This window comes from Myiozetetes cayanensis, unplaced genomic scaffold, assembly GCF_022539395.1.
Source record: "Myiozetetes cayanensis isolate MyiCay16 unplaced genomic scaffold, myiCay2020 scf1, whole genome shotgun sequence".
In the NCBI taxonomy this organism is placed as follows: Eukaryota; Metazoa; Chordata; class Aves; order Passeriformes; family Tyrannidae; genus Myiozetetes; species Myiozetetes cayanensis.
Genome location: NW_026086604.1, coordinates 92,143,752 through 92,158,291, shown reverse-complemented (window position 1 = coordinate 92,158,291; position 14,540 = coordinate 92,143,752). Strand labels below are relative to the sequence as shown.

The following is a 14,540-nucleotide window of genomic DNA, read 5'->3' as shown; positions in this document are numbered from 1 at the left end:
TCCACTCTCTTTTAAATGGGAAATACAGTTCCTTACTGAAACTTACAGTCTTCTTCCCTCTCTCTTTCTCCCTCCTGGTTTCATGATTAAGTTTTTTGAAAATACTGTATGTCTGTCTCCTTGGGTTGTTCAGCATAGTCCTGAAGTTTAGATACTCTTCTAAGAAGAGGTGCTTTAAAATTGAGAATCCTCAGCTGTTGAGTAGATTCAGCCTCCAGGGCCAACACTTGTTCATCTCCCTTGTACTTCTTCTTGTGCCCTGCCGGAGTAAAACCCGATGAGAATTGCCTCTACACCAAAATCCTTTTACCTCTAGAGGCTAAACAATCTCCATTTTGGTTGAAAGACTTGAGGACCCTGAAGGCAAAAGTGTTATTACAAGTCTAAATAGAATGATGGTGATATTAAATGCAGTTCTTTCAGACACTGAGTTAACTTTTTATAGTTCAATGAACCCAAGGAATCTAGGACAAGTTTTTTTTTAATTGGTACTTAAGGGAAGGTCTTGGATTAGGAGAGTCATCATGGTGGCTCTTAAGAAACTCATTACATTTTCCTCTCAGGATATGGTGGAGATCTATAACTCAATAAAATGTCTATGATGAGAGGCAACAATGATAGTATCAAGAAGGGAAACAGAACACTCTGTCCCTTGGAGAGCTCAGAAAAATAGGCATTGTGAAGTGCATTGATTATTTGGAAAAGTACAGGTAGCACCCATTCAGATGTATTTTGTTGTTGCTCTCAACCATGCCATGTTTTTATTGGTGATTTTGTCAAAGAAACACCCGAGACAAGTCTTTTCAATCTATAATGAAATATGTACGTGTAGATTGTCCAAGACATATGATACTGCTAGTAAATATTGAATGTCCTTGGTTTCAACAGAACGTGCAAGAGAGATAGAGTGGATCTTTGAGTGGAGTGAGAAGGGTCCAGCAGGACTCATGCTCAGGAACTCAAGTTGCTACTATGTCCATCAGAAAATCTCTCTCCCAAGATGCAGCCAGCAATACCACTTTGGAATATCATTGTGATGACTCTCCCATTTCTGCCACTTAATTTCAAACTGTGAGAACAACCTTCATTTCTGGTGTTCTGGTCAGTCGCCTGTCAGTAGACTTTTATGGATATCTGGATGAGTTGGCACCTCTCCTCCAGTTAGCCCTTTGCAGTGATTTGCCTCAGAATTTTGTTCCCAGGGTAAACTCCTTGCTCGGCTCTCATAGTGTTGAGAAAGTAACTGGGAAAATAACTTTCAGAGTAGTCAGTGCTGACTTGTTATGTAGATGGACTCTGGATTTTTCTAAGACTTGGGGTTATGTCTATTATTTTTCCTCTTCAGTTGTTCTGTGAATGGTTCAGTTCTACATTGGAGCTGTTTATTTAAATGTCCAGCAATGTAGATCAGTTTGCACGGTCAGTTGATATTATCAAGTTTGCATCTTTTTATGAAGAACTAAGAGGCAGTCAAAACCAGCAGAAATATTTTTTCCTTATTGTAATTACATCTTATGTTGGATATGGACAGATTAGCTTAGGACCATCCATCTTCCCTGGGTAGATGGAGAGAGATGATTTGGATAACACATGCTTTTAGTTTCTGGGCTGTTTTCAGTTCAGGGGGAGGGAGAAAAGAATGTGTGTCACTTGGAATTGTTTTCCATATGTACCAATCTTCACTTTCCTAGCTAGCTGATACTGTAAGACCTGTATTGGAAACTTCAAAGACCCTTAGTTACTACTTACACTTAGGGGAAATAAATTACTTAAACTAAATTGAATATCATTGTAACCATTAAACCTTGTTTATGGAGTAGTTGTTTTTTTAATGTGGATGTGGAGTTTCAACCATAAACCTACTTGCATGTATGCAAGGGTCGGGAGTAGCAGTAGTAGCACTATTCCCAACTGTTTCTGTTAATTTTAGTCTTTTAATCCTGTCTTGGTTCTGCATGATTCATGCTGATTCAGAGCCTGAAATTTTTGATAGATATATAAGACTAATTACTACAGGGGACTATAACTGACTGTAGAAACAGAAGTAATATGTTGTTGTTGTAATGTATTATAGTCAGATTCACTCTGAACCTTTGCCAGAAGTGAGAGAACTTCAGATCCAGGGCTTTGTTCAGTCCCTATTTTCTTTCCCTTTCCTTTTACCTTTCCTTCCTCTTTTCCCCAAATGGTGTAGTATGTAAGTATTTATTGTTAAAAGAAAAAAAAAAAAACCACAAAAAAACCCAAATTGGAAATGATGGGAGATTGAAATCCTCCTTAAAAGAACTGTATGATGAGTCAGCTCAGAAACATGTTCTCAGAAGCAAAATTCAATGTGCATTTCAGTAGTTGAGCCACACAGTGTCACCATTGGACTTCACTTCCTTCTACTCTCTATCTTTCCCATTCTAGGTGAAGATATTTACAAAGCCAGAGAAGAGGGGCCTGAAATGTGGGGGGCAAGTGAAGTGCAGGAAGATGAAGATACTCTTGTAGAAGTTCCGCTGGACCAGGTATTGGTTGAGCTTTAAATAAATGGCTTTTTTTTTTTTTTTTTTTTTTTTAGGATTACAGATTGTGTGGTTTTTTTCTTTCCTCAATTTCTTTCAAGTGTACAGCATAATTCTGTGGGGATAACTGTAAGCTCAATGATACAGCTTCTTTTATGTGAGCTTTAGCAAATCTTTTTTTCTCTGTTAATATGTCAAATGTCAGTTACCTTTTCATCAGCTTCAGAACTGCTCTGAGTGCCCTTATAGAGCCTTAGAGAAGCAGGACTCCCTACTGTTACAACCTACCAAATAGATTCACCTGAATTGCATTCTCTTTATACTGGTAGAGCATTAGTCCTCCAGTCCTGAACCACAAACAGGCATGCATTTATCTGATTTTTGTTAAAGCTGACAGCACTTTCTTTTGTTGGAGCAATATGGTGCTTAATTGGCCAGTTTTTTAATCCTAAGACTTATGTGCAATAAACAGGTTTTAATAACTAAAAATAAGATTATATCCCCTTCATTTTACTTGGAATTGTTTTTAAAAGAAACTTCTGTGAACTGAAATAATACAGGAAATAGGTAAGTTGAAGCTTATTCCAATGAAGTGGAGAGTAGAACTGCTTAAGTTATTTGCTCAAAAACTACCTTTTTTTTTTTTTTTCTTGCTAATGAATTGCTCACAAGACAGCCATCTTTTTCATCTTAAGTGTTTGTAGGAATTTGCCAACTTGTTCAACTTTGTTTCCAGTCCACAAGTTGTTGCGTTCTGACTTTCTGATGGTCAGCTCAGTACAAAGGAATGTTTGTTAACCTGAGACTGTAAACAAATGGGAGGGAGTTAAAGATAATAGTTTGTAAATACACTTTGATTACCCAGGGCAACCTGATGGAGCATAAACAATCCAGGAGATTTCTGGACTGTGTTGGAGACAGTTTTTTGATGTAGGTAATCAAAGACATGATTAGGAGAGGTATTCTGCTGGATTTGCTACTCATGAGTAAGTAGAAACTGGTTGGGGATGTGATAGTGGCAGCCTTAGTTGCACTGGCCATGAGATGACAAAGACCCTGAGGAAAGTCGGGATGGAAAATAATGAAATAAAAATCCTAGACTTCAGGAGAGTTGACTTTGCCGTGGTTGGGAAACTGGCAGGTAGAGTCCTGTGTGAGGCTGCCCTGAAGTGCAGAGGAATATGGGAGATCTGTGTGATTTCCAGGGGAATTTTCCTCAAAGCACAAGAACTGTCCCCATTGTGCAAGGAAACATGCAGGCATAACAGGAGGCCAATTTGAACAGAGGACTTCTGACCTCATACTAAAAGAGAGAGAAGAGGGGATGGATTCCTAAAGAGCATTATAGAGACATTGCCTGGATATGAAGGCCAAAGCTTGTTGATAAATGGAAACTGATGCATGTGATTGGGAATAACCAACATGGATTTACTATGGACAAATCATACTTTACCAACCTCATTGCCTCAGTGATGAAATAACTGTCTCTGTGGGCGAAGGGAGCGCAGTTATTGTCATTTATCTCGCCTTCAGTGTAGACTTCCATGTTTCTAGGAGAAAATGGAAGAAGCATGGTACATTTGGTGAGGAAGGTACCTTAAGGCATGTAGGGGCTGGATTTATGGGCTACAAGGTGTATGAAAAACCGGCTGGTTTGGTGAGACTTAAAACGTTAGCTGGTTGAGATTTAACTGGCACCTTTTCATGGATGGTGGTCTTCAAGGTTTGTTACTGGATCTGAGACTTCTAACATGTTCATTAGTAACACCGATGATGTCATGGAGGAGACAGATCAAACTGCTCTCTGAAGCTATGGATGGAGTAACAGAGAAAATGGAAAAAACACAGGCTTTTCTCTGTGTTGCACAACAAAGGATGAGGCAGTGGTCAAAAGTTATGGCAAGGCAAATTCTAATTGGACGTGTTTCCAACACAGAGAACTGTAAGCACTTTCCTGTTCAACAAGAGTGGGGAATCTTTGTCTTGTATGATATTAAAATCTAAACCAGATAGTTTAGTTCTAGTAACGATAAACAATTTATTTTTGCTTTGAAACCAGTGCAATGGGCACTGGTCTAGATGATCTCTAGAGCAGTGGTCTTCAAATTGGAGTGTGCACAGCCCAGAGGGTATGCAAGACACTCCACAGGGGTACAGAAAGAAATGTTAGAACTTCAGCTGTACACAATTTATAAATAAATAAACAAACATATACTGGGGATTCATACTCAAAAAGGTTTTACTGATATGGGTATGCTATCTAAACCTTTTGCACACCACTGCCCTTCATCCATATTGGGTAAAAGAATACTAGGCACATATACATTTAGCTTGTCTTCTGCTTTTTAAAAAATCATCATCGTTGTGGCTAGGCTTCGCGAACAAAGATTTGAGAAGGACTCTACCCACGCTTGCTACAAGCACACTGATGGCTAAAAAGGCCAATGCGAGATAGACAAGTCCAGTTGCAGAAGGCAGAGCAGAAAGACTCCCCAGGTGATATCGACAAGACGCGATTCTTTCTGTGTTGTCTTTTCTCCTCGAGAGTGATCCTGCGTGTGTTCTCAAAAGCAGCAGCAGCGTTATAGATGGTGTGTCTGTCTCCAGGCCTCCCGATTGGAGGCCAGGGTAGACCAATGGTGGTGATCAATATGGCCAAGGCTGAGGGATTGTTTCAGGCAGTCCTTGTACCTCCTCTTCGGGGCTCCTCTCTTGCAGCAGCCAGTGGCAAGTTCCCCATAGAGCACGATCTTAGGGAGGCGGCAGTCCTGCATCCTGGAGACGTGCCCTGCCCAGCACAGCTGTGTTCTCAGCAGCATGGCCTCAATGCTCGTGACTGCTGCCTGTTCAAGGACAGACGTGTTGGTCACATAGTCAGTCCAGTGGATGTTTGGGATTGTACGGAGGCAGCACTGATGGAAGCGTTCTAAGAGACGCAAGTGGTAGCAGTAAATGACCCATGATTCGGATCCATATAAAAGAGTAGACAGTACAATGGCTCTGTAAATGCTGATCTTTGTACTTTTCTTCAGGTGTTTGTTTTGCCAAACTCTTTTATGGAGTTTACCTAAGGCTCTCTATGCCTTTGCTAACCTGTTGTCTATTTCTTCATCAATCTTACTGTCCGAGGAGATGATGCTTCCCAGGTAATTGAATTGCTGGACTGATTTGAGCTCTGATTTGCCAATGGTGATATGGGGATGATGGAAGACTTCCTGAGGTGCAGGCTGATAGATTTTAAAAAAATACCTGAGGGGAAAGTAGACATTTTATGACCTTTCTAGCCATTTTGAAGAATGACAGCATACCATCTAAAAAGTGTAATGGATCCCTCCATTTTATTTTAGCTTCCTGTTTCTAAGATGGATCTTTCTCATGATTTATTCATTTTAATGGGAAGAACTGTTGCTCAGCTATTTTATAGACATTGTTCTTGAAGACACATGAATCAGGTGATAGAAAGAGGCAACAAGAGTGTGACTGTCCTGGTCCCTGATATAAGAAGTGCTACAGCAGTGTCTTTTCTCAGCAAATACCAACCTGAGCCTCAGAGACTTATAAACCCACACCAGTGGGTTTATCAGCCCTGTAAATTGAAGTTGTCCTTGTGAAGTGTTGTGATAATTAGGATGTGTAGTGTTGTACTGATAGTACTGACATTGGAGAAGAACATGCCACCTCTTGTTTCTTCTGACATCCTGAAGCATATCCTGCCCTGGTCTTGGCAGTGTAATAATCAAATTGAGAAGTGATTAGCCTGTTTATTCGCCTCTGAAGGTGCGTAAAGAATTCTTCTGGGTAGTCTAAAACATTTGACAGTGTAAATTGGGTTGTCAGGCCTTAGTTTTTAGGTTGACAGCAATTCATATGAAATCCAGCCAGTGCAGGCAATAGCTCTGCCCATTCTGCCATGTGTCTCACCAGTTTGCCTCAGCCAGGGCATGCTGACCATCCCTAGGGAGCGGGGAATAGTTAACTCTCCACTACCTCTTCTATGTTTGGCAGAGGAACTGTTGACACAGTTGCCAGTGACCATCAGATGTGCTGGCAAGCTTGCAATACTCAGACCTTCCTCGATACATCTAAGCTCATGTACTAAGGTCCATTCATCCTCCTAAGATGGAGATATTTTTCAACTGCTTCCAACAGATTTTGCTACCTGGATAAGGAACTGGAAGCGGGTTTGTTTGAGGGGAAAAAAAAAAATTAAAAAATCAATCATGCACAATGAAGAATCTGATTTTCATATTTTCATACAAACCAAACAAAGAACCAAAATTTATTCCAACTCAAGCCATAGTTTATTTATAATGTTAAAACTTCATGTATAGTTTCCTAGGTAATCTGACAGGAAGCTGTGTCCTTCTGAGCAGCACAGAGTACTTTTTATTACCGGATAACTGAGGTCACTTAAACCTTGGAAGCATTTAGCATTGTACATGTTCAGGTTCTTATTAATGACCATTTTAAATTGTTTTAAATTCTGTGTTGTAAAGCTTTACTGCTTTTTCTTATCTGCACTACAGTTTCTGTTATTGCTAGAAATATGGAAAAGGGCAGCCAGGCAGGGCTTGACTATCTTGTATAATGCATAAATATTTACATGCCAGCTTTCACTAGAATGCTGACACTTCTGATAGGCTATCATTTCCATCAGCCCCATAATTGAGGTGGTGAAGACAGAGCTTCATCTTTTTTTCTTTTTATGCACCTTCTCTGTCTTGCTGTTTGAAGTACACAGTTGAACAAATGCCAGATTAGCCATTAACTAAGCTTAGTGTAATACTGGCTAGACACTCGCTTATGTCCTGCTCTATAAAATGCTGTCTACCAGCTGAAAACACATTAAAAGAACAGGGTTTGCTTTACTCTAGACTAGCTGACAGTTGTAATTGAACATCAAGGAGGAAAAAATCACTATTTTGCCTTAAACCAAACCAGACCCTTCTGTTCTATATTCTGTACCGAGACTTCAGTTTCCAAATACAAAATGGCTAGTTTCTTCTTTTGACATGCAGAGTTACTCCAGGTTGGTTGTTTACATCACTGTGTCAACATTCATGGGAACTGATGAGAGACTATGAAATCAATTGTGCAAATAACAAGGGAACAAGGTGGTTTTATTGCAGTTCTTGATAGGGAGGCAGCAAAACAATACAAGTTTCTTACTGGAGATGGTAATTAAGTGTGTTACTTTGAGTTTTCTGTTAATAATATAAATATATTCAAAGTAACTCTGAGATAGAAACTTTTCTAACTTGTAAGGCTTCCAGAAAAAAACTGTACTACTTTTTCTTCAGTTCTATGTAAGTTGTGAAATACAAAAGCAGCAGTTTGTAATAATAATATTGAAATAACTCTGCAAGTTTGCACAGGTTTATGCTTTTCCATAAGTATGGTTGTCCTTCTCCCATGCTGAGCCATTGGGAGGTGGAGTAAGCATGAGGGTTGTGAGGTTCGAAGTTATCCAGTGCATGACCCCTGTAAGGAATTGAGGCATGTTGTTGTGCCAGCCTGCTTTGCCATGGGGAATATGATACTGGCTGCTAAGATGTAAGTTATGTAGAAAGAGTCTGTTTTGGTTTTGGTTTTGTTTCGCTCTTTGGAGTTTTTTTCCTTCCAGATTCATCATCCCCATCTCCTCCTCTCTTTCTGTGTTTGTAAAATCATTGGATGATACAGTTGTCTAACAGGCACTTTTTTAGGGTTTTTTTTGGTATGTGTTCACACTCTGGGTTCTTTCATTAGCCATTTGCTTTCCATTATTACAGACATGTCCACTGATTAATGGAGTCCTCCACTCATTATTCCTCATTTCCTGGGCTGTGATGTGATGTGAGATTGTGTATCTCCCCTAGGTGAGCTGGAGCTGGAGTGTATCATCAGTAGCAGAAAATTTGCACCTTTCATTTGCAGTTTTCATTATGGAGTATATATTTTGCTTTAGAGAGCCAAGATTCACCTCAGTGAGCAGAATAAAATGTTTATCTTCCCTCTTGCCAAAGGCAAAATGTTAAAGTTTACGTTGATTTAACATTAAAACAGACTGTCAGCTTGAAGATACATTCTTTCATTAAAAGGGCTACAACTTTTCGTGAGGAAACATTTCGCACTACATCAGTAAGGACTTCAAAATGGCATTTGGAAAGAACACATGCAGAAAAAACATTTTATGCTCAAATTTTGCTACAAATGATGCAGCTGTAATTTAAACCTTATGAATTTTGAGTGCTGACAAGCCAGCAGATAAGATTTTCCGCTGCGTGTTCTTCTTTCAGCTCCACTGATTTACACTTAATGTTGTTATTGTTTGTCTGTGTGAGATAGGGAAACTGATTGGTTCCTTGCAGTTCAGAATGAGAACAGAGATCTTCCCTCTGTTTCTGCACTGGGTGACTGATTTCTAAGCTATAGCAGCAAGGTCTGATCTTAAGAGGCCTGTGTGGCCAACAGTTGGAGAGCCTTCACTTCTTCTGAATGAAGCCTGGAAACACAGTTCTGTTGTAAAGCTAGTGTTGATACCATTTTAAAAAAGAAAGGTTTCCTCTCTCTGTATATCTCTGTCTTCAAAAAAATCCAGCAATCCTAGAGGAGACAGTTTCTCAAATTGCTTAACTTATAGGGCATTTTTAATTCCTTATGGAAGTATCTGTTTCTGGAAAAAAATTATTTCTGTATTTTTGCAGCCTCAGTAGGACTTCTTTTTAAATGCCTAATGATCTTATTATCTACAGAGATGCTCAGCAGATCATACTGTATTGTAGGAAGTGAAGTTTAGGCAAATTTGAATGTACCCATGCAAAATGTTATGGGAAAACATAAACATAAGTGTCAGTGGAGAAGAATATTCTTGAGTCAGGTAGATATTAGGAAATTAAAGATCTGGTGGGATCGTCAGATTGGATTGGAAGGGACCTTGATCATCTCATTTCAACTCCCCTATCATGGGCAGGGACACCTTTCATTCACTAGACCAGCTTGTTCAGAATCCTGTCCAACCTGGCCTTGAACAGTTCCAGGGATGAGGCATCCACAGTTTCTCTGGGCAACCTCTTCTAGTGCTTCACCACCACCACCGTAAAGAATTTCTTCCTAATATCAAATCTAACCCTGCCCTCTTTCAGTTTGTAGCCATTCTCCCTTGTTCTGTCAACACATGGCTCTTGTAAAAAGAACCTCTCCAGCTTTCATATAGGCTTCCTTTAGGCACTGGAAGATGCTATAAGGTCTCCCTGGAGCCTTCTCCAGGCTGAATAACCCCAACTGTCTGAGTCTGTCTTAATAGAAGAGGTGCTCCAGTCCTGTGGTTGTTTTCATGGTCCTCCTCTGGACTTGATCCAGTAGGTCCACGTCCCATTTATGTTCGGGGTCCCAGAATGCAGTACTCAAAAGATGTCATGGCTGTCTTGTGATTAAGGAATTATGTATGCTTCCAGTTAACACACAATGACACTGATGAAGGGAGTTTTGAAAGGCCACTCTCTACACTTTCAAATACTTTAGTTTCCATTCATTCTAGTTAGACTTCTGGGTGCTATGATGTTATGAAATATTAGACTCTATGGACTCAGGTGCTGTATGTGTTGTAAAAAAAAAAAAAAGAGAGAAAAAAAAAAGATGCATCCATCTCATAAAGATGTTGGAGTTTAAATATTGTGGGGATATAGTCTTTTTACCTTGAGGAACAACAGTGCATTTTGTGGGAATGTGGGAACTATGTGGGAAATGTAAGACGATTGAACCCTTAACTATTCATTTGCTTGTTTTGAAGAGCCTAGGTTTTATAATGATGTGGAAGAGAAGAGTGCTGCTGTCACTTAGCAACCCTATCTGGTTCAGGAACAAAATGTTTCGCTGTTGGAATCTGTGCAGTGCTGCTACAAAACATTCCTGACTGAGTAGGAGCAGGGGCAGCTCTGTTCTGGAGATGTTTGGTGCAATTGAAGTTAAGTGTTCCTGTTGCTGCATTTGTGAGATGTATTCATGCTGGTATTTGTGACCATTAAGATTTTTGTTGTGTACCTCATTGTTTGTCTGCCGTGACCCTTGGCCAAGTAAACATTTCCAAATTATTTCAGTAAAGCAAAATTATGTTTTACATTAGTGGTACAAAGTAATTTCTGCCTTAAATGATTTGTGATACTGTACTTTTCAGTATCAGTCACATACAAATCTTCTGAGAGGTTACATTAGCATCCCTAGAGGAAAAGAAGCCAAACACTTCAATGTCTGAAGATTTCCTGATTTACTGCTTTTGAATGATGATGGCATTTGGTAATGTAGCTCTTAATGAATGGTAGCATGATGAGTGTAATTAGAATGTATCTTTCTTTTTAAAACACACTGGTTTTGCTGAGGTTAAAAATACTGTCAAGCAATCATCTCTCTTGAATGTGAAATGAAATTGGCTCTGCTTCTCATCAACCTGTTAGTTAAGTCAGGAGGTTTATGGAAGGCAAGGTGGGTCCATGTTTCCAGCATGAAGTTGAGAATTACTTCAGTTTTTCTATGTGCCTTTGATTGAATATGCTTTTCAATATACATATACAAGTCTTTTGTCAGTGAGTCTTTTTACTGCTAGTCCATGGTAAACAAAGAATTGTTCTCACATTCCTGAAGGTTTGGTTTGAAAACTAGTTATTTTAACTAACGTGCTTTCAACTGTGAAACTGCACAAGCATGACCTTCACTTAAAAGTTGCAGCCAGCAATGCAAAAAAGAAGGTTACATCCTATTTTCTTTCAACCATACAAAAGGCAAAATAAAAAACCTTATTATGCGTAGTTCTGGCGATAGGAGGGATGAGCATAATCCAAGGTGTACTTAAAATAGAAAATTATAATTTATGCATAGCTAGTAGATCAATAATATCTCAGTAGAAAGTGTCACACTTTTTTTTAATGTAAAGAGAAATGTATGATTTGGTGGGTGAATTTGGCCTTACAGTTCCCTCTGTACAGTCTTGTCTTAGGTCTGCTGTGCATTCTGAAATGCATAGTCTGTGGTCATATTCACATTTCAAAGCCTACCTATGACTCTGCATGCAGTGGGAACCATACTGCATTTTAGATTACCTTGTGAAAGGTCTTTTCCTCTGGATCAGTATTGATTTTTAACTTGTTTGAAATGTCCAGTTTTTTGTAGTGCAGCTTGAAAGGAGATTAAATGAAGAATGCATTTTGCTTTTCAGTTATTAGCTGAAAACATTATTTTTGTCTGTAGCAGTAATAACCATTGTAGGAATATGTTCAGCTACCTTGAAATTTTCAGTTACTGTAAAAGCATTATACTTGCACTGATGGGATTTGTTTTACTGATCCTCTTTTCTACTATAATTCTGTCAGGCAATCTAGCTTGACTGGTCAAGTTAAATTAGTTGAAGTTTGAATGTTATTTCATGGCAAGTTCCCTGTGAGCTTCCAGTGAGTTTCTGGGTATGATTCAGTAATGCTGTGTTTAGTTTCTACATTGCTCAGATTTAACTCTTAAAAAATTTGCATTCACACCTATTTTAGACAGATAAGGTCAAATGAGTCTAGCTAGTATGGCACTTTAGGAAGTTACTGCCCCTCAAAGTTCCATCCATCGTGCTTCCATGCTAAAGACTGCTTCCACAGCAGTGAAGCCAGTTAAAGCATATGAATCAACATACATATGGTGATTTTACCCCATGGCATAAAGTCTACACACTTTCTTCTGCAGTCCAGAAGCAGCCACCATACTAAACCAGTGCAGGCAAGGGCATATGTGTACTCTTCTGTTTGCATCCACTATCAGGCAACAACAAAAAGCTGGAAATCAGAATATCTTGGATGACTACAACTGTTAACTGAGAAAGTCTGTATTGATTTTAATTCTTTTCATATCCTTGCTTCATTTGGTGTTTGTAATGTCATAGCAAACAGATGTCACTAAGTAAAAACAAACTCACTTCTAGCTAGGGGTATCTGATATGTTTAATTTGTCCCACTTTCCCCTGTTCCTGGTCAGAATCCAGAGCTGGTAATTTCCTTAGCAGACTGAAAACAAATTAGTAGATAATGTCTAAGACTAGCAGGTAACTTCTGAGAATTTATGGATCTACAGATTCTTTGCAGTCTTTATGTGCTGTGGGTTACCAAGGTTGTCTCAGGTTTGCTTTGGATGGTGCCTTCTTTGAAGGTTTCTGTAAAGACTTGGCATGTTAAATTTTTATTTTAGTGGTAATAAGGCCAGTTTGATGTTACCAGATGAAAGTGAGTCAGGAAGGCTGGAATAAAAGCCACACAGAAACAACCATATTTCAAAAATCACTTATGGAACCATTATTTACCTGGTCAGGTGACCATGTAGTATTTCTAGTAATTTGTCATTCTGTGGATTATCACAACACAATAACTTGTGCTTTTTGAAGCTGTGCCAACATGGCATTGTGCACTGGCATAATAATAATGTCTTATGTTGCTACTTAGATATTAAAGCAAGAGCAAGATGTTTCATCAAGAGGCTTCAATCAATTCTTGGTCTTGCTGAACTGACTTTTTCTAATATATTGAAGGTGATGAGAAATTTCTTCTGAAATGTTAGTACTAGTGAGGAAAAGAACTTTTTAGAAGACATAAGTTTACATGTCTGTAGTAAATAGCTGCCTGCATAAAGGAGCTACTAATGACAGTAAAATTCCAAATAGTTTTGATTAAGAGATAATCTATTGCTCTCAGCTTGTTTGCTTTAGATGTAGAGTCTGATGAGGCTGTGTGGGACACAGACACCTTGTTTCTCCTGTGGGATTTTTTTCACTTTATTTTCATTCATACCTTAGCACAAGTACGTAAGTAGTCTTGGCAGGTGGGGGCATATTCACTGAATAGTCAGGTGGCTCTTCAAAACTGAAACTGGAAGAAAAATGACAAAAACTAGACAGTATGTGCATCAGTCTTCCAGGTTGTCATGAAATGATGCTGCTAGCAGCTTTATCTGTGGTGAGTTTCTGATAACTCTTCTACAATATGAGACAAGATCTTATTCCTCCTGTCTGGTTCCTCCAACTCTGTGTAGGAAAAAACTGCTGCCAAATGTCAAACAAATCCTAATTGTGCCATCCCACAGAGGGGTCTTTGGGAAAGGGAATGATGTTACAGAAGTGACCAGTTTTAGGTCTACCTCATCTCTCTAGCTGCTTTTTCTGTGTATGCAAAGAAAACAGGTTGCACAACAGGACCAAATGACATGGCATGGCCCGGTCCATAGGTAAAATGCTTCTTGGGGAGCAGTTTGTGGGCTAGTGCTGTATGATATTTTATTGTGACAGGATTTTAAAAACAAGTATGTACTAAATGCTAGAAAGTCAGAGAACCTGGAATAACTGCAAAAGCTGTTGCTGTATTGATAAAATCTAGGTAATTCCAGTTGTTTTGAGTGTGTTCAAATGGATTGACCCAGTTTAATAAATTTAAATCTCACCAACGCATTTTCAAAATATAGAATAAAAGTGTATTATGGTGTGTAAGTACAGGAACATATTTTTCTGTCCATGTAGACAGACCTCAAATTATCATTACTCCCCAGTAATGATGTAATTATGAATTTGATGTCTGTCATATTTCAGAATTGCATGGAGCATTTGGATTTAAAATATCTCATAATGATGTTGCCTTTCCTTTCACCAGAGACCAGCAGAAACTGTCGATGAAGAAGAAAATGTAGAAGAGGAAAATGACAGGGGAGAGGAGGCATATGAAGGAGAGGAAGAATATCCAGAAATGAATGGAGAGAAAAGTGGGGAAAGTGTTAAAGAAAGAAGTGAAGGGGAAGAAAACAAAAAGAAATTAGATGAAAATTATGAAGGTGAAGCAGAGGAAACAGAGAATGTTGACCAAGCGGAGGAAGAGGAACTTACCCATTTAAATGGCAAGAACAATGAACAAGATGGTGAGGGAATGGAGCACTTGAACTACCAAGGTGATCTTCAGCCTGAAGAAGAAATAAAAGAGGATTCTGGCAGTCAGAACCAGGTGAGTGTTTAGTCTTTCAAACTGTTGTTCTTACATT

At 39.0% G+C, this 14,540-nt stretch overlaps 1 protein-coding gene across 1 annotated transcript in view; it reads left to right on the top strand.

The window, feature by feature from the left end:
* DCDC2 (doublecortin domain containing 2) overlaps positions 1-14,540 on the top strand; it is a 63,502-nt gene that overhangs the window by 44,559 nt on the left and 4,403 nt on the right. The window contains exons 8-9 of the mRNA XM_050308892.1: positions 2,413-2,513; positions 14,159-14,503. Of these exons, the coding sequence (XP_050164849.1) occupies positions 2,413-2,513; positions 14,159-14,503 (446 nt within the window). The remainder of the gene's footprint in view (positions 1-2,412; positions 2,514-14,158; positions 14,504-14,540) is intronic.